This window comes from Eleutherodactylus coqui, chromosome 3, assembly GCF_035609145.1.
Source record: "Eleutherodactylus coqui strain aEleCoq1 chromosome 3, aEleCoq1.hap1, whole genome shotgun sequence".
Taxonomy (NCBI): Eukaryota; Metazoa; Chordata; class Amphibia; order Anura; family Eleutherodactylidae; genus Eleutherodactylus; species Eleutherodactylus coqui.
The window spans coordinates 238,862,442-238,882,217 of NC_089839.1; the positions used below are offsets into that span (position 1 = coordinate 238,862,442).

At 45.9% G+C, this 19,776-nt stretch overlaps 1 protein-coding gene across 1 annotated transcript in view; it reads left to right on the top strand.

Moving 5' to 3' along the window:
• LOC136620287 (complement factor H-like) overlaps nt 1-19,776 on the top strand; it is a 197,029-nt gene that overhangs the window by 167,402 nt on the left and 9,851 nt on the right. Inside the window, exon 9 of the mRNA XM_066594988.1 lies at nt 2,309-2,482. Within this exon, the coding sequence (XP_066451085.1) occupies nt 2,309-2,482 (174 nt within the window). The remainder of the gene's footprint in view (nt 1-2,308; nt 2,483-19,776) is intronic.

The window sequence follows — 19,776 nt, forward strand, 5'->3', positions numbered from 1 at the left end:
CAGGAATGAAAAAGAAATGGCATACGAGATGCAGGGGGATAAAACAAACCCCTTATCACCTGCCTAACACATGAGAAAATGCAGAGCCAGTTAAAAAGGATTAAAATCAACAAATGGACGAGTCCTGATGGAATACATCCAAAGCTTCTAAGGAAATTAAGTGACGTGATAGATAGACCGCTATTTCTTATAATTAGGGACAATATCAAGACTGGGGTTCTACTACTAGATTGGCGCATTGCCAATGTGGTTTCAATATACAAAAAAGGGTCAAGAAGAGAGCCTGGTAACTGCAGGCAAGTAAGTCTCACTTCAGTAACTGAAAAAATATTTGAGGAGATTCTGAGAGATACCATCCTGAAATACCTCAAGGAGAACAATGGAATAACTCCTCATCAGCATGGGTTCATGAACGGGTGACTCATGTCAGTCCAATATTAACTGCTTCTACAATGAAGTAAGTTCTAGGCTGGACCTGGGAGAGTCTATTGATCTCGTATATCTGGACTTCTCTAAAGCATTTGACACTGTGCCGCATAATAGGTTGATATATAAAATGAGGCAGCTTGGATTGGGTGAAAACGTGTTTATCTGGGTAAAGAACTGGCTCAGAGATAGAAAATCTTGATCTTGTATATCTGGATCTTTCTAAAGAATTTGACACCATTGATATATAAAATGAGACAGCTCAGTCTAGGCAAAAATGTGTGCGGCTGGATAAAGAACTTGCTCGGAGATAGAAAGTAGAGGGTGGTAGTAAATGGTTTGTACTCTGATTGGGTCATTGTTGCTAGTGGGGTGCCACAGAGTTCAGTATTAGGTCACATTCTGTTCAATATATTCATCAATGACCTGATAGATGGACTGGACAGTAAAATATCAATATTTGCAGATTATACGGAATTGTACAAGAAAATTAATACAAAAGAGGACAATGTATGGATGCAAATAGACCTAGATAATCTGGGGGCTTGGGTAGAAAAATGGCAAAAGAAGTTCAATATTGATAGATGTAAGGTTCTGCACATGGATAGGAGAAACGGATGTCACCAATACACACTAAATGGGGTACTGCTAAGGGAAAGTGATATAGAAAAAACCTGGGGGTATTAGTTGGTTGTAGACTTAACTGGAGCAATCAATGCTGTTCAGCTGCTGCAAAAGCAAATAAAGTCTTGGGGTGCATTAAAAGAGGTATAAGGGAGAGGGACGAGAACATTATTCTTCCACTATATAAGGCACTTGTCAGGCGTCACATGGAATACTGTATACAGTTCTGGAAACCGGTGCTCAGGAAAGATGTTGCAGAGCTTGAGGGGGCTCAAGGAAGGACAACTAAATTAATATACGGAATGGGAGAACTGGAATACCCATAGAGGATATCAAAATTGGGATTATTCACCCTGGAAAAAAGACAGTAAATAAATAAATACATTAGGGGACAATATAAGGATCTTTCCCATGATCTGTTTATACTCAGGACTGCATCAATAACAAGAGAGCATCCTCTATGTCTAGAGGATAGAAGGTTTCCTCACCAGCAGAGAAGGGGGTTATTTACTATAAGAGCAGTGAGACTGTGGAACACTCCGCCTAAGGAAGTGGTGATGGAAAAATTGCTTAGAGTTTAAGAGGGGACTAGACGTTTTTTTGGAGTGCTATGATATTACAGGATATAGACATTAAATAAGCAGCAGGATTGTTGATCCGTCTTGGAGTTAGGTAGGGACTTCCAAATGTTGATCCAGGGATTCTTCTGACTGCCATTATGGAGTCGGGAAGGAATTTTATTTCTGCCAGATAGGCTATATTGGCTTATGCCTCATCAGGGTTTTTTTTTGCCTTACCCTGGATCAACAAGGGAGAGGAGGGGGGGGGGGGGGGGGCTGGAAACAGGCTGAACTAGATGGCCATTTTCTTCTTTCAGCCTAGCATACTATGTTATTAAGTCTAATGCAGTAACCAAAATTCCACTGCAAGTCTGCGATGTGTAAACTCACCATAAGTCTTTTCTGAGAAGTGTTTGATTCTGACTGCTACACTTAAGCCGGAAGCAGCATTCTAAGCTGTTTTTAAGACATCTTAGGTGGCTGGAGACCCATTTTAACTAATCTTATATTTTACAGCAGAGCTGAGTGTGCAAGTCACTGGTGGGATCCAGGCTGTTAAATGAATGATGACTGACTATAATCATGAAGAATTTCAGGAATGAAGTTGAAATCCCTGCCTATCTTTCCCCTTAGATTGTTGTTTAAGTTTCCGTCCAGACAGCTTGGTGTATTATAAACTGTATACTTTTATCTTTCAGATATTGAGTGCACTATTCCAGATACCTCAGATCTTATACGAAGTTCTCATAGGCCATCTTATACAATAAATACCGTAGTGTCATTTTCATGCAGAGAAGGCTTTAGTAGAGTTGGATCTTTGGAAAGTTCTTGTACTGAAAAAGGTTGGAACCCACCTTTACCCAAATGTCAAGGTGAGTTTACAGAATTTTGGAAAAACAAATGACTATTTTTGATAGATTGCTTTTACGACTAAAAAACCACTCACTTTACTACAATAATCCTTTAACGACTGTTCATATGCCTTTTTACAGTAGTCATTCAGGGGCCTTATTCTGATGCATGCACCTTTTCATGGTGCTGCATCAGAAGCTTGGCACTGGTCTCCTGTGCTAAGGGGTGTGGGTGTTTAAACAGTAGAGGTGGGAGAAACATCTGATCCCCACTGTTCAACCCTTTACATGCCATGGTCAATGTGACAACAGTATGCAATAGGCTTACAGAAGGAGAGGGCTCCCTCTCTTACTTATCGGTACCCTATGATATGACTATGGTTTCTCAATGGGTTGCAATGCACCAACAGACTTGAAGCTGGCCTCTAGGTCTGCCATCTATGGTGGCTCTGGCTGAGCTTCATAGGCAATATAATACACTGCTATACTGGAGTATACTCTAAAATGAGGAAAACTGATTTCAACCTCATGGGGCTTTTTTGCCTTCCTCTGGATCAACATTGGGTGGAAACAGGCTGAAGTGAATGGACATATGTATTCGTTTTAGTCTTTTTACACACTATGTAAAGTATGTTAGGAGTGATCAAAGGTAATACTATACAAGTTCCCTAGTGAGACAAAAATAAAAATAAAAAAAAATGTAAAGAAATTAGTAAAATAAAATGTCAAGGTCTTTCCCACCTTCGCAGGTAAAAAAAAAAAACTGACACAACACATCACAAATTCATTATCACCACCATTATCATAATGATCCACATAAAAAAAGTTAGCCCATTAACCCCTTTAGGAAAAGGACTATTTTGGACATGAGGTAGCAGCAATTCTGGGGGATTTTCATTTCCCCCTTTCAAAAGCTGTAACTTTTTTATTGTTCCATCAATATTGTTTTGTGCATGGCAAACTATAGTTTTATTGGTACCATTTTTGTACCATATAATGTATTGTAAAACTTTTAAAAACTTAAAACTTTAAAATTAAAACTTTTAAAATTTTTTATTTTGAGAGCAGGGAGAGAAAACACATCAGGGCTCAGTCACATGAGCGTCGATGCACCCGTGTTCCTGCACGATAAGATGGCCGCACTGCAGGAGTGGATGATTCTATGCACTGCCGGAAGAAAGAACACATGATCGGCTCCATTGTGTGGAGAGTCGATCGTTCCTGCGGTGCGGCCGTCTTCTTTGTGCAGTAACACGGGTGCATCGGCGCCTATGTGACTGAGCCCTCAATTCAGCCATTGTTTTTTAATTTTTTTTACAGTGTTAATGATACAGTATAAATGACACAATACATTTTTTTTGTGGTTTGGTACGATCACGATGATACCAAAAAATATTACAATTTTTTTTTTTTTTTCCACTTTTGCACAATAATAAATTATAATTATTTTTACATTGCACCATTCAAAGTTTCATAGCGTTTTTATTTTTGCAGGACAGATCTCTGTGAGGGTGGATTCAGACAAGCGTGTTTATGTGCGCACAATTGTGTAAAAAAAAACACGCGTCTATTAGAACCATTGGTTCCTTATGGTGTGCATATGTCCGTGTTTTACAGGCGTGCAAACAAGCGCATCTGTAAAAGATAGGACATGCGTGCACCATAGGTCTGTGGTGCGCGTCAATATTCCCCAGCGGGGAGTCCCCCTGTCACTGAACACTGTGACAGTACTCAGCTAATCACAGACAGCACCTGGCCATTCATTGAATTCAATGAATGGCCAGGTGCTGCCTGTGATTGGCTGAGTGCTGTGACCAATCACAGGCAGCACTCAGCTGTCATTCAATGTGAATATGCCTGTAAATATTCACCACGGGGAGTCCCCTTGTCACTGAACACTGTGACAGCACTGGAGTAAAGAATCCCCTGCCACAGCTGTTGCAGAGGATCGTGATGTTTTCCCATTGCTTTTTAATGGGACCGGTGATTCTGCAGGCTTATTGAAAGAAATGGGCTGCCGGCAAGCCCTGCAGGGATTTTCGGGGAAAGGCTTTCAATATAAGCCCTTCCCTGAAAATCATCCCTAGAGTGTGTTAAAAATAAAAAATATATATGTTATCACCATTCCTCAGCTGCCGGGGCTAAGCACTGCCTGTGATTAGCAGCTGAGTGCTGCCTGTAATTGGTTGAGCGCTCAGCCAATCAGATACAGTCCTTTCAGCAGGTGGGGATTTTAAATCCCCGCCTGCAGAAAAAGATTCAGAGCAGAGCAGGGAGAAGACAGGCTGGAAACACCTGAGCCCCGGCAGCTGAGGAGAGGTGAGCATATTTTTTTAATTATTTTTAGCACATTCTATGGATGATTTTTCAGGGTAAGCTTATATTTAAAGCCCTTCCCCAAATATCCCTGCAGGGCTTGCTGGCATCCCATTGCTTTCAATGGGATTGCAGAAGCGCCAATCCCATTAAAAGCAATAGGAGAACATCGCGATCCTCTGCCACAGCTGTGACAGCTGTTGCAGGGGAATTCTTCAGCCTTGCAGGAAGCCCCCTTGTCATTGAACACTGTAACAGTGCTGTCACAGTGTTCAGTGAGAAGGGGACTTCCCTCGAAGATGAATAAATCCTCTGCCACAGCTGTCACAGCTCTGACCATTTTGGGGTACATATGGATTTTTTAATCACTTTTATTGCATTTTTTGTGAGGTAAAATGAATAAAATAAGTATTTTGCTTCCATTTTTTTACGTTTTTTACTGTGAATGATAAACAGTGTGTTCAATTTATAGTAGAGGTCATTATAGACATGATGATACCAACATGTGATGTGGGGTTAATTTTTTTATACAAGTAGGGAAAAAAATAGTTTTTTTTTACATTTATACAAATAGGGTTTTTTGTTTACGTTTATTTTTTTACACTTTCCTGAAGAAGACCTTAACCATTGGAGCTATGATTGCTATAATAAAGCATTGCAGGACTTATGTACTCCAATGCCTTATCACTTATAATAGCAATCATAGGCAATGGCAATGGCAAGCCTAGATGCCAGTTCCTGGCATTCTGTTGCCATGGAAACCCATAGACCCTCCGCAATTGCATCACAGGGTTTCAATGATCTACATAGATCAAGGCATGTATGGGGTTAACCGCCGGGGTCGCTGTCCTTATCTGCCTCCGCTGTTGCAGCAAGAGGCCAGCTATTGGTAACAGCCAGCTCCCGCTGTGGGACAGCGCAGGCTCAGCTTCTGATCCCGTGCCATCCACAGGCGTACGTTTACGTCCTGTTTAGAGATGACCGAGCATACTCGTCCGAGCTTGATGTTCGTTCGAGTATTAGGGTGCTCGAGATGCTCGTTACTAGAGACGAGCACCACGCGGTACTCGTCTCGATTAAACGAGCACTGACCATTGAATTCAATGGAGCCGGCAATACAGCCGGCTCCATTGAAAGCAATGGGCTGCCGGCGATCGCGGGATGAATTGTCGGGAAGGGCTTAAATATATAAGCCCTTCCCTGCAATTCATCCATAAATGTGTAAAAATAAAAAAAATATATACTCACCTTGTCCCGGCAGAACGATGTTAGCCCATTGAATTCAATGGAGCTGGCAATACAGGCGGCTCCATTGAAAGCAATGGGCTGCCGGCAATCGCGGGATGAATTGTCGGGAAGTGCTTAAATATTTAAGCCCTTCCCTGCAATTCATCCAGAAATGTGTAAAAATAAAAAATATACAGTATATATACTCACCTTGTCCCGGCAGACAGAGTTCAGCCGTGGCTGGCTGCAGTTCTCCTGAACTGCTCTCTGTAGTATTCAGCTGCCGGGGATTTAAAATCCCCGACTGCTGAATGAGCTGCCTCTGATTGGTCACAGCCTGACCAATCAGAGGCAGCTCTCACTCACACCCATTCATGAATTCATGAATGGGTGAGTGAGTGCTGCCTCTGATTGGCTCAGCGCAGGGCCAATCAGGGGCAGCTCTCAGCTGAATGACAGCTGAGAGCTGCCCCTGATTGGTCGCTGAGCCAATCAGAGGCAGCACTCACTCACCCATTCATGAATTCATAAATGTATCCCATTGCAGTGCCCTGGACAGCAGAGCTAACGTCAGATTAAATGCAGGTGGGCTTCGGCCCACACTGCATGCCCCAGTCAGACTGGGTTTTTTTATAAGTAGACACAGGCAGGTACAACTCCCTATTGTGAAGTCCGTGTGGACCGACAGCATGGGTGGGTCCCAGGAAGCCACCGGCTGTCCATAAATATATCCCATTGCAGTGCCCAGCACAGTCGAGGTAACGTCAGGTTTAATGCAGGAGGGCTTCTGCCCACACTGCATGCCCCAGTCAAACTGGGGTTCTTTATAAGTAGACACATGCAGTTACAACTCCGTGTGGACCCACAGCATGGGTGGGTCCCAGGAAGCCACCGGCGGTACATAAATATATCCCATTGCAGTGCCCTGGACAGCAAAGCTAACGTCAGATTACATGCAGGTGGGCTTCGGCCCACACTGCATGCCCTAACCTGACCGGGGTTTTTAATTCATAGACACAGGCAGGTACAAATCCCCAATGTGAAGTCCCTAACCCACCGGCGGTACATAAATAAATCCCATTGCAGTGCCCAGCACAGCTGAGGTAACGTCAGGTTTAATGCAGGTGGGCATTCGGCCCACACTGCATGCCCCAGTCAGACTGGGGTTCTTCATAAGTAGACACATGCAGTTACAACTCTGTGTGGACCAACAGCATGGGTGGGTCCAGGAAGCCACCGGCGGTACATAAATATATCCCATTGCAGTGCCCTGGACAGCAAAGCTAACGTCAGATTATATGCAGGTGGGCTTCGGCCCACACTGCATGCCCCAGTCTGACCAGGGTTTTTAATCCATAGACACTGGCAGGTACAAATCCCTAATGTGAAGTCCCTGTGGACCCACAGCATGGGTGGCTCCCTGGAACCCATCGGCGGTACATAAATGTATCCCATTGCAGTGCCCTGCTCAGCAGAGCTAACGTCACATACAATACAGGTGTGCTTCGGCCCACAGTGCATGCCCTAGTCAGAGTGGTATTATGTACCTTAACAGTAACCGCGTTGGCGGGAATGTGGTGGCGACTGCGGACCTAGTAGCGCGGTTTTATTTAGTTGGTTTTTGGAATGGGGCCAGGATTAAGTGGGCCGTGGCGGTGGGATGGTGGGGAGGCTCTCTTGTTGTGTCGGTAAAGGTGAAATTCTTGGACTGCCACCAGACGGACCAATGCAAAGGTATTTGCCAAGAATGTTTTCATTGTTGGAGGCACTACGTGTCCTCTCCACGTGTCCGTGGTTATATGCACCTTAACAGTAACCGCGTTGGTGGGAAATGGCCTCGCCACCATCATGTCTTTGGGAAGCCTCCGTTTCCACACCCCAGTGACATAGCATTAACAGCGGTATAGACAGAGCCCAGAATTAGTAACATTTCAGCGGTAGCATTAGGGACAGGCCCCAGTAACATATCACTAGCAGCATTATAGGGGGAGCACAGTATTAGTTCCATTTCAGTAGTATTAGCAGTCCAGACAGGCCCCAGTAACAATTCCGAAGCAGCAGTATAGGGGGAGCACAGTCTTAGTTCCATTTCAGTAATAGTAGCAGTGAAGACAGGCACCAGTAACAATTCCGAAGCAGCAGTATAGGGGGAGCACAGTATTAGTTCCATTTCAGTAGTAGTAGCAGTCAAGACAGGCCCCAGTAACATTCCCGTTGCAGCAGTTTAGGGAGATAACAGTCTCTTTCACATTTCAGTAGTTGCAGTATAGACAAGGCCTCAGTTACATTTATGTAGCAAAAGTGTAGGCCAACCCCACACACCTTGCTGTACCATGAGTGCAGGCGAAGCCCATAAAAATTACTAGGATTACACTGTAGGCGAGGGCCCAAAAAAATTGGTGTACCAACAGTACTAATGTACCTCAGAAAAATTGCCCATGCCCAACCAAGAGGGCAGGTGAAACCTATTAATCGCTTTGGTTACTGTGGCTTAATTTGTAACTAGGCCTGGAGGCAGCCCAGTTAAAATAAAAATTGGTTCAGGTGCACGTTTCAATGCTTTAATGAGAATTGAAACGTATAAAAATTGTTTACAATAGTAATATGACTGAGCCTTGTGGGCCTAAGAAAAATTGCGTGTTCGGCGTGATTACGTGAGGTTTCAGGAGGAGGAGCAGGAGGAGGAGGATGAATATAATACACAGATTGATGAAGCTAAAAGGTCCCCGTTTTTGATGGTGATAGAGAACGATGCTTCCATCCGCGGGTGCAGCCTACGTATTGTTTAGGTACCGCTGCTGTCCGCTGGTGGAGAAGAGAAGTCTGGGGAAATCCAGGCTTTGTTCATCTTTGAGTGTAAGCCTGTCGGCACTGTCAGTTGACAGGCGGGTATGCTTATCCGTGATGATTCCCCCAGCCGCACTAAACACCCTCTCTGACAAGACGCTAGCCGCAGGGCAAGCAAGCACCTCCAGGGCATACAGCGCGAGTTCAGGCTACGTGTCCAGCTTCGACACCTAGTAGTTGTACGGAGCAAAGGCCTTGGAGAGTGTTCCCCTGCCTGCGCTGTACATGCTGCCTGATCTCCACGCCTCCCTTGCTACCTGGCCCTCGGAACTGCGCCTTCTGCCACTAGCGCTGTCGGATGGGAATTTTACCATCAGTTTCTCCACCAGGGTCCTGTGGTATAGCATCACTCTCGAACCCCTTTCCTCTTCCGGTATGAGAGTGGAAAGGTTCTCCTTATACCGTGGGTCGAGCAGTGTGTACACCCAGTAATCCGTAGTGGCCAGAATGCATCTAACGCGAGGGTCACGAGAAAGGCATCCTAACATGAAGTCAGCCATGTGTGCCAGGGTACCTGTACGCAACACATGGCTGTCCTCATTGGAAGATCACTTTCAGGATCCTCCTCCTCCTTCTTCTCAGGCCATACACGCTGAAAGGATGACAGGCAAGCAGTATGGGTACCCTCAGCAGTGGGGCCGGCTGTCTCTTCCCCCTGCTCCTCCTCAGGCTCTTCCACCTCCTCTTCCTCCTCCTCAACGCGCTGAGATATTAATATGAGGGTGCTCTGACTATGCAGCGACATACTGTCTTCCACTGCCTCCGTTTCCAAGCGCAAAGCGTCTGCCTTTATGCTTTGCAGGGAACTTCTCAAGAGGCATAGCAGAGGAATGGTGACGCTAATGATTGCAGCATCGCCGCTCACCATGTGGGTAGACTCCTCAAAGTTTCCAAGGACCTGGCAGATGTCTGCCAGGCAGGCCCAATCTTCTATAAAGTATTGAGGAGGCTGACTCCCACTACGCCGCCCATGTTGGAGTTGGTATTCCACTATAGCTCTACGCTGCTCATAGAGCTTGGCCAACATGTGGAGCGTAGAGTTCCACCGTGTGGGCACGTCGCACAGCAGTCGGTGCACTGGCAGATTAAACCGATGTTGCAGGGTCTGCAGGGTGGCAGCGTCCGTGTTGGACTTGCGGAAATGTGCGCTGACCCGGCGCACCTTTCCGAGCAGGTCTGACAAGTGTGGTTAGCTTTTCAGAAACCGCTGAACCACCAAATTAAAGACGTGGGCCAGGCATGGCACGTGTGTGAGGCTGCCGAGCTGCAGGGCCGCCACCAGGTTACGGCCGTTGTCACACACGACCATGCCCGGTTGGAGGCTCAGCGGTGAAAGCCAGCGGTCGGTCTGCTCTGTCAGACCCTGCAGCAGTTCGTGGGCCGTGTGCCTCTTCTCTCCTAAGCTGAGTAGTTTCAGCACGGCCTGCTGACGCTTGCCCACCGCTGTGCTGCCTCGCCGCGCGACACCGACTGCTGGCGACGTGCTTCTGCTGACACATCTTGATTGCGAGACAGAGGTTGCATAGGAGGAGGAGGAGGATAGTGGTTTAGTGGAGGAAGCATACACCGCCGCAGATACCAGCACCGAGCTGGGGCCCGCAATTCTGGGGGTGGGTAGGACGTGAGCGGTCCCAGGCTCTGACTCGGTCCCAGCCTCCACTAAATTCACCCAATGTGCCGTCAGGGAGATATAGTGGCCCTGCCCGCCTGTGCTTGTCCACGTGTCCGTTGTTAAGTGGACCTTGCCAGTAACCGCGTTGGTGAGGGCGCGTACAATGTTGCGGGAGACGTGGTCGTGCAGGGCTGGGACGGCACAACGGGAAAAGTAGTGGCGACTGGGAACCGAGTAGCGCGGGGCCGCCGCCGCCATCATGTTTTTGAAAGCCTCAGTTTCCACAAGCCTATACGGCAGCATCTCCGGTCTGATCAATTTGGCTATGTGCACGTTTAACGCTTGAGCGTGCGGGTGCGTGGCGGCGTACTTGCACTTGCGCTCAAACAGTTGCGCTAGCAACGGCTGGACGCTGCGCTGAGAGACATTGCTGCATGAGGCCGAGGACAGCGGAGGTGAGGGTGTGGGTGCAGGCCGGGAGACTGTAGTGCCTGTGTCCTGAGTGGGGGGTTGGATCTCAGTGGCAGGTTGGGGCCCAGGGGAGAGGCAGCAAACCAGGTGGGGTCAGTCACCTCATCGTCCAGCTGCTCTTCCTTCGAATCCTCTGTGTGCTCCTCCCTCGGACTTACTGCCCTTACTACTACCTAACTGATAGACAACTGTGTCTCATCGTCATCGTTCTCCTCACCCACTGAAAGCTCTTGAGACAGTTGCCGGAAGTCCCCAGTCTCCTCACCCGGATCCCGGGAACTTTCCAAAGGTTGGGCATCGGTCATGAGAAACTCCTCAGGTGATAGAGGATCCATTTTTTCGCACTCAAGGCCGGGACCCGAGAACAGTTCCTGGGAGCCTGCCTGCTCTTCTGAATGTGTCATTTGCTGGGAGGGAGGAGGCTGGGAGAAGGGAGGAGCAGCAGCGAGAGGATTCAGGGATGCAGCAGTGGACGGCATAGAAGACTGGGTGGTGACGGTGGATAGATCCACGACAGGACCTGCTCACACTGCTCAGTTTCTAATAAAGGTCTACCGTGCGGACCCATTAATTGTGAGATGAATCTGGGGACCCCAGAAACTTGCTTCTCTCCTAATCCCGCAGCAGTTGGCTGCGATACACCTGGACCAGGAGCTCGGCCTGTGCCCACACCCTGACTTGGGCCTCCGCGTCCTTGCCCACATCCACGTCCACGTCCTCTAGACCTACCCCTACCCCTCAGCATGGTGTATTACAAGTAGAGCAGAAACAGAACGCTGTAATTAAATGTGCCGCTTATTGGCCTGTGGTTGGAGGCTGACTTCGCTTACGTAACGCACAGCAGAGCCAGGAAACAATTATGCGCAAGCCTGTAGTCAGACCTAGGTGCGTATGACTGAGCTACTGGAATTCACAGGGCAGAACCAGTCAAGTTGCCAAAGGCCAGTGGTAGGCCTTAAGTATTTTGCTTCAATTTTTTTAAATGGTGAGGTGAAAAACCAGACAGACACCGTATGCAGCGTATATATGTATACTCTTTCCCACTGGACAGGATGACGGCGATCATGTAACGGACACAGCAGAGCCAGGAAACAATTATGCACAAGCCTGCTGTAACACTTAGCTGGGTAATAATGAGCGACTACTACCCCCAGCAGACACGCAGTAAACTGTAGACGGTCACAGGCTTAGCTAGGTAATAATGAGCAACTACTACCCCCAGCAGACACGCAGTAAACTGAAGATGGTCACAGGCAGCCAAATATAGTATTTTTTTCCAATTTTTGGGTAAAAGCCCACTGCCTATATAGCCTGCATATGGATTTCCCTGTTGGAGGATGACTGTGGTTATTGAAAGCACAGTGCAGCCAGAAAAAATTCTGCGCAAGGCTGGGTATTAATGAGCGACTACTACCCCCAGCAGACACGCAGTAAACTGAAGACGGTCACAGGCTTAGCTGGGTAATAATGAGCAACTACTACCCCCAGCATACACTCAGTAAACTGAAGATGGTCACAGGCAGCCCAAATATAGTATTTTTTTCCAATTTTTGGGAAAAAGCCCACTGCCTATATAGCCTGTATATGGATTTCCCCTGTTGGAGGATGACTGTGGTTATTGAAAGCACAGTGCAGCCAGAAAAAATTATGCGCAAGGCTGCAGTAACACCTAGCTGGGTAATAGTGAGCAACTACTACCCCCAGCAGACACGCAGTAAACTGAACACGGTCACAGACAGCGCAAAGATTTTTTTTTCCAATTTTTTTGAAAAAGCCCACTGCCTATATAGCCAGTATATCTCTTTCCCTGTACCACTGTCCCTGCCTCAGCAGTACTGCCCCTATACTTAGTAAAATGACTGCAGACTGAGGACGCTATGGTCTGCACTCCCGATATACAAAAAAAAAAAGTGCAAAACAGCTAAAAGCAGCCTCAATAGTACTGCACACGGTCAGATGTGGCCCTAAGAAGAACCGTTGGGGTTCTTGAAGACGAAGATAACAGCCTAAGACTCTCCCTATAGCAGCTACAGCAGGACGGCACTTTCCCTAATGTCTCTCAGCGTGCATCTGTGGCGAGCCGCGGCCGTCCCCAGTTTACATACTCGTGTGTCACCTGATCTCCCCAGCCACTCACTGCAGGGGGGTGGGATAGGGCTGGAACTTCACAGGAGGAAGTTCTAATGCCTTCCCTGTGTTTCTATTGGCCAGAAAACGGCACAAACTTTTCTGGAAAGAAAATGGAAGTGACTCGAACACCGCGTAGTGCTCGTCTCGAGTAAAGAGCATCTCGAGTACCCTAATACTCGAACGAGCATCAAGCTTGGAAGAGTACGCTCGCACATCTCTAGCCCTAACCTTCTGTCTGGATGCACAACGGGGGCCAAACTGAACGGAGCGTCAAACTTTAACTGTCTTTTAACTTTTACGTGATCACCATTATCCATTGGGAAACTCGTACCGTGGCACCGCATGAAATCTCCAGGCTCTTGGCTACATTTAGTAGCCAGGTGCAGGAAGATTTCAAATTACCCCGCCAATCTGCGGCTTTTGAGCCTGCTTCCGTCATTTTGGCGACAGAGGCATGCACAGAAGCCGGGCAATGTCAGCGAAAAAATCTGGGGGCTTTACGTATGTAATTTTTATCACCCCTCATGGATATGATCCATGAGGGGAGATGAAACAAACTTTTTCTCTTTTTTTTTTACACTTTTTCAAGTTTTTTTAACTTTTACATGACCGCTGTTATCCATTGGATAGCAGCGATCATGTGACCGGGTTCCGCATACAGCAGCTCCCGGTGACAGCTCCCTGCTCTCAGCTACTCATACTAGCCGGGAGCAGGGAGTTTTTAAATTTCCCCGGCCTCCCTGCTCTCTGCGCATGCGGTTGACGTAATGCGTCTGGCGCGCATGCGCAGACGCTAGTGGCAGGGCCGGGGAGAACGAAGAAGATGCTGGACGGCGCGAAGGACGGGGGGTGAGTATTCTCAGCTCCCCTTACGGATCGGATCCGTAAGGGGAGCTGAAATTTTAACTTTTTTCAACTTTTCGTTAACTTTAACGCGATCGCCGGTATCGCGTGACCGGGGGTGGGGTCCCACGGCCCTGGATGACAGCTCCATGCTGTCGGCTACCTCCGGTAACTGGCAGCATGGAGCTATCACATCCTGAGCGTGCAGGGCTGTCATTCCCAGAGGAGGCATGTTTTTACGTCCTCTTGGAATTAAGCCCAGAAGGCCAGGACGTAAAAAGGCAATGGGCTGATCACTAAGGGGTTAACTCACACTTTTTGTATCCTACCCTTTCAGCTTGCCTAGCTAACATACACTTAGTTCCTCTCTGGACATAGTCAAGATCTAGTTCAGCCATCTACTTCTTAATTTTAAAGTGTCTGTCCTTTTTTGAGCGCATGTATGTTAATAAAGTTTACAATTTATTATTTTGTGTTTGCGAGATTATAACCATTAGGTTATTCTATTGCCACTGCCAATTTTCTTGGTTATTGCTATGGACCTGTGTCATAATCAGCACCAATGCAGTGGATTTTGATGTGGCTTTGATGCTACATGTGAATTTACCTTAATTCTAAAGTGGGTTTCTTGGAAAAATATCTGTTTTGGTTTTTTTTTCAAAAAATAGTAAAAATTTAGCTTATTTTTTGCGAGGTGTTGAGTTCCCAGGCACTGAAAGACATGATCTGAAATGGGTTCTCTGAGAAATAAAAATAAATAATAAAAAATAGACTATTCAGTATGGTAAATAGATCTGCGAATACATTTTAGTTATGTCTAACTGCTCATTTTTAGAGATGAGCGAGTATACTCGCTAAAGGTAATTGCTCGAGCGAACATTGCCTTTAGCGAGTATCTCCCCGCTCGAGACTGCAGGTTCGGGTGACGGCGCGGGGGAGCGGTGAGTAGCGGCTGTCAGCAGGAGGGAGCGGGGAGAGAGAGATTTCCCCTCCGTTCCGCCCCGCTCTCCCCCGCAGCTCCCTGCCCGCTGCCGGCACCCGAACCTTCCGTCTCGAGCGGGGAGATACTCGCCAAAGGCAATGCTCACTCGAGCAATTGCCTTTAGCGAGTATACTCGCTCATCTCTACTCATTTTGTCTAGGTGACCATCATTGAGAAATGAAAATGTCTGTAAATACAGAGCCCATTCTGCTATGATGGGTAGTATAAGGGGAATAGAGCTGATAACCTATGTAATGCCCCGTTTACATGCAATGATTGTCTTTTGAATAAACCAATGACTTTCAAATGCTGAGTGTTTACACATAAATATAATTATTTGAAATCCTTGCCATTTCCCTCATCAGCTATTTAAACACTATATATGTTGTTTGCTCAGGTGAGCGTGTGTATATGTGAGGAATCTCTCAGCAGGTGGTTGTTAATTAGTCTAAAGAAAAAAGACATTGTCTATTGAGGCATGAGTCATTGTGTTTAGCTGGGCAATCAGCCCTCCCCTCAAGTCATTTGAAAGACTGAACGAATGCCGTTTAAACCTAATGACAAGCAAATGAACTAAAGACTATTTTTATGAAGGCTAAAACTCAGCGATAAACAACAAGTGAACAAATAGTGCACGATGACTTTGCATTTCCACATAACGATTGTTGCTCATTTTCACTTGTTTGAATGAATTGTGAATGATTCGTTGCGTGTAAATGAGCCTTAAGCCTCGAGCTCTTCTGCCTGTCAGTAATGATTCCTTGCACTATTAATCCCCGTTAAAGAGCACAAACTACACTATTATATATTGTTGTCACACATAGAGCTTTTACCTCACATGCTAAGAGGCGGAGAGCAGCAAGGAGGCAGTGCTGTGAGGTAAAAGTTCCATTTGGCTCACACAACTCATCAGAGATCTTATATTAGCAGTGATAACAACACATATTAGTGTAGTTTGTGCTCTTTCACAAGGGTTAAGAGAACACAAAATGCAGCATATTCTACCTTTGTGCACCAAAGGTCCCCATAAAAGTGTGTGTGGGGGGAGGGGGGTACATGTGCAAATACACGTGCAATACACAAAGAAGTAAGTAATACACTGCACAATTCTGCAGGAAAAAGAACACATCTGGCACTCATTTGGCTAAATAGCCATTTAAACCAGTGCATAGTTGTATCTCATTTACAGAAACCCATGTCTTGCATGCGGAAAAAATACAGTAAAATATGCATGCAAAAAAGACTCGTTCATGGCGCAAATATATTGCGCTGAGTTGCCTGCAATTGTGCATACGCTCATGTAAAGGAACCCTCAAACGCTAGAGAAATCAGGTAGCCTTGTCAGGGTTATTTTAGTGCCACAATTAATAACAACTGCAGCATATAAGCAGATGACGGGGTAAGGGCTCTTCCTGTCACCCATTGGCACCCTGCTATGTGATCGCAATTTACCACTGAGTTCCCATGGCAGCTGTAGGCCTGACAAAGGCCTCTGTGTTTGCCATGTAACTCAGCTAAATAGACCCTGCTTCTTGTAGAAGTCCAGGGGAGTCTAATAGCCTGTTGTCATAGGCATAGTAGAATGCACTACCTAAATAATGCAGTCAACTATCCAAGCAATGGAGCAATTGCATCTTCAAACTCGCAAAAGTGTGAAATTTGGCACGAGCATTCCTTAGGTCCTAAATAGGAAAAGTAAAGGGGTCACAACTTGATTATTCAATGCTAATTGCAAAAGTAGGTTACCCCTTATGTTATGTAACTTCTCCATGGCGTGCATAAGTTAAATTTGGCACAAGCATCGTAAATAGGAAAAAGGTGTTAAAACTTGATTATTCAATTCTATTTGCAAAAGTAAAAAGGGGTTAAAGTTAAAGGGGTTAAAACTTGATTATTCAATTCTAATTTCAAAAGTAAGTGCACTCCTATGTTATTTACCTAATATAATTCTCTAACTTCCCGCTGTCATACAAATGTACCAAATAGGAAAAGTAAAGCTGTCACAACTTGATTATTTAATTCTAAGTGCTCAAGTAAGTGACCCCCTATATGATGTAACTAATAACACACATCTTAACCGCACAAACATGAAATTTGCTACAACCATTCTTTATGTACTAATAGTAAAAGTAAAGGGATTACAACTTGAATATTTAATTCTAAGCGGGAAAAACTGAAAATTCGTGATACATAACAGTTCTTTTCTCAGGGAAATGATTTACATACTGAGAAGAATCTACCTCACTCCTATGTGTAAATACTGAAAAGAATCTACCTCACCTCTATGTGTATATACTGAGAAAAATGTAACTGACCGTTTTGTGCATATACTGAAAGGCTGTAAAGTACATAAGGAAGCGGACATGGACTGCAGAGATGGAGAATGCCTTTAAAGCTAAGAAGGGGCTGCAACCTTCAGTCTGGGATTAAATTTGAATAAAGAGGGGGATTTCCTTTAATGGTTAAAAAAGTGAGGAGAGTGGGAGGGGTGGCACATTCTACAGAGGGACATCGGTACATGAAGTCTGAGGAGAATCTAAGCGGGACACCCCGCTTGTCTTCTGCATGCTCCGTTGGCAGAGCAAGGTGATCGCTCATCTTGAATGATCATCTTGCGCTGTAAATGACACAACGATGATCGCTCAAAAGTCGCTTGAGCAACATCTTTTGAGCGATTATCATTGTGTCTAAATGGGCCTTAATATAGGCTATAAATTACATAAATCTAGGCCTTCATGTCTTGAGCATTTGGAAAGAGACCTGAGCATATCTATTTAAGATTCGGACTGTGATAACAAAGCCTGGCAACTTCGCTTTCTAATTGTGTCACATATTTAGGGCTCTGTCAGGCCAGCGTGATTTTTTGCATGCCTATGTGCGTAAAAAAAATGCACTCTACGCGCAAAATGCATAAACGGGCAAAGTTTCATATGTGCAGCGCATGAGACTTTGCTCGTACACTGGAGCAGCTGTGCTTGGAGAAGTGCAGCTACTCCATGAAGGTCCCCTCATCACTGTGACAGCACTGTCATAGTATCCACTGATGATGGGACTCCCGGTGGGAATGAAAGAATCCCCTTCCACAGCTGTCACAGCTGTGGCAGAGGATATGGTGCTATACTATTGCTGTCAATGGGCCCGACGCCGCTGCATCCCCATTGAAAGCAATGGGAAGAAGCCAACCCCCACAGGGATTTTCGGGGAAAGGCTTGAAATATAAGCCCTTCCCTGAAATAAGTCCTAGCTGCTTGAAAAAAAACAAACATCCCCTCTCCGGCGCTGTGCAGCTCCGGCGTGTCTTCTTCTCGGCTTCCCTGCGCTGTTCTAAAGTATTTTCTTTTGACTGGGGATTTAAAAATCCCTGCCTCCTGAAAGTGCTGCCTCTGATTGGCTGAGTGCTGTGACCAATCAAAAGCAGCGCTCAGCTGTCATTTAATGAATGGCTGAGCAATACAAAAAAAAGAAGGCTTGGACAGATACGCACGGTCGCTGGCTGCGGGCAGGGTCTGATTCCGCTGCAGGCTCCTGCATGCGGAATCTGATCTGCTCGTGGACATGAGGCCCAAAGCATGCTGCGCTTGGAAAAATAAAAAGATATGATTTGTCCTGGTAGGCGTTCCCACAACATGGGTGCAGCTACAAGGGCTCCTTCACAAGGGCATGCATTTTTGTGTGCGCAAAATTGTTTGCACAAAGAGCATCCAATAAAATCTGTTAGTTTTAATAGATTCCCTCATATGGGGAGTTTTTTTGCGCACAAAAAAAATGTGACATGCTCTATTTTTGTACATGCCGTAGACGTCTATAGGGTACGCAAATGCGAATTTGTTCAAAATGAAATTTCCCTTTGAACTGCGTAATTTTGTGATGTCAACCTTTTAGTGACAGGCCTACAGTGTTTTTACGTCATTCGTGGGGCTATCTCCATCCAAACATCGAGGGTGTCAGCTGTTTCTTATAGCTGGCACTCTGCGGCAACAGCCCTAACAAGCTGCGTGGCGGATTGGTGCTGTTAACCCTTCAAATGCTCAATTCTGGCAGTGCCATTTAAATCCCCTGAATGATGTTCGGGGGTCCCGTACAGCCCCCCCTGATGAGATTGCAGGGAGCCGTATGGGTATCATTGCAGCCGGGGGCCTTCTGAAAGACCCCAGGGCTGTCATGGCACAACACCTGTCAAGCCATCCCTGTGGGGTGTCTTGATAGACTGCCTGCCTGATCGCAGTATGATGCCTGCAGGAGCGATCAAAGCATCGCAAGTTGTTGTTTCCCAGGGGAACTAAAAAAAAAATTTAAAATAAGAACAATAAAGTGTTACGAATAGAGATGAGCAAACCTACTCGTTTAGGGCGTTTTTGCACTCGAGCACCGCTTTTTCCGAGTAACTAACTACTCGGACGAAAAGATTCGGGAGGCGCCGGGGGGCGGCGTGGTGGAGCGGGGGGTAGCAGTGGGGAACAGGGGGGAGCTCTCTCTCTTTCTTCCTCCCCACACCCTCTGCAATCCCCCGTTCACCCCTGGTGCCCCTGAATCTTTTCGTCCGAGTAGTCAGTTACTCAGAAAAAGCGGTGCTCGAGTGCAAAAATGCCCTAAACGAGTAGGTTCGCTCATCTCTAGTTACGAATTATTAAAAAAACTAATGAAAGTAAAAAAAAAACATTTTGCCATATATTAATAATAATAGAATTTAAATAAATCAAAAACACATATTTGGTATCGTTGCGTCCGTAAAAGTCTGATTTATCAAAGCAATGCATTATTTACCATGCACGGTGAGTATCGTCAGGAAAAAAAAAACGCCAGACATGCGCTTTTTTTGTCACATTGTCTGCAAGAAAGAAGCCAATAGAAAAGAGATCCAAAAAGTTGTATGTCTTCTAAAATGGT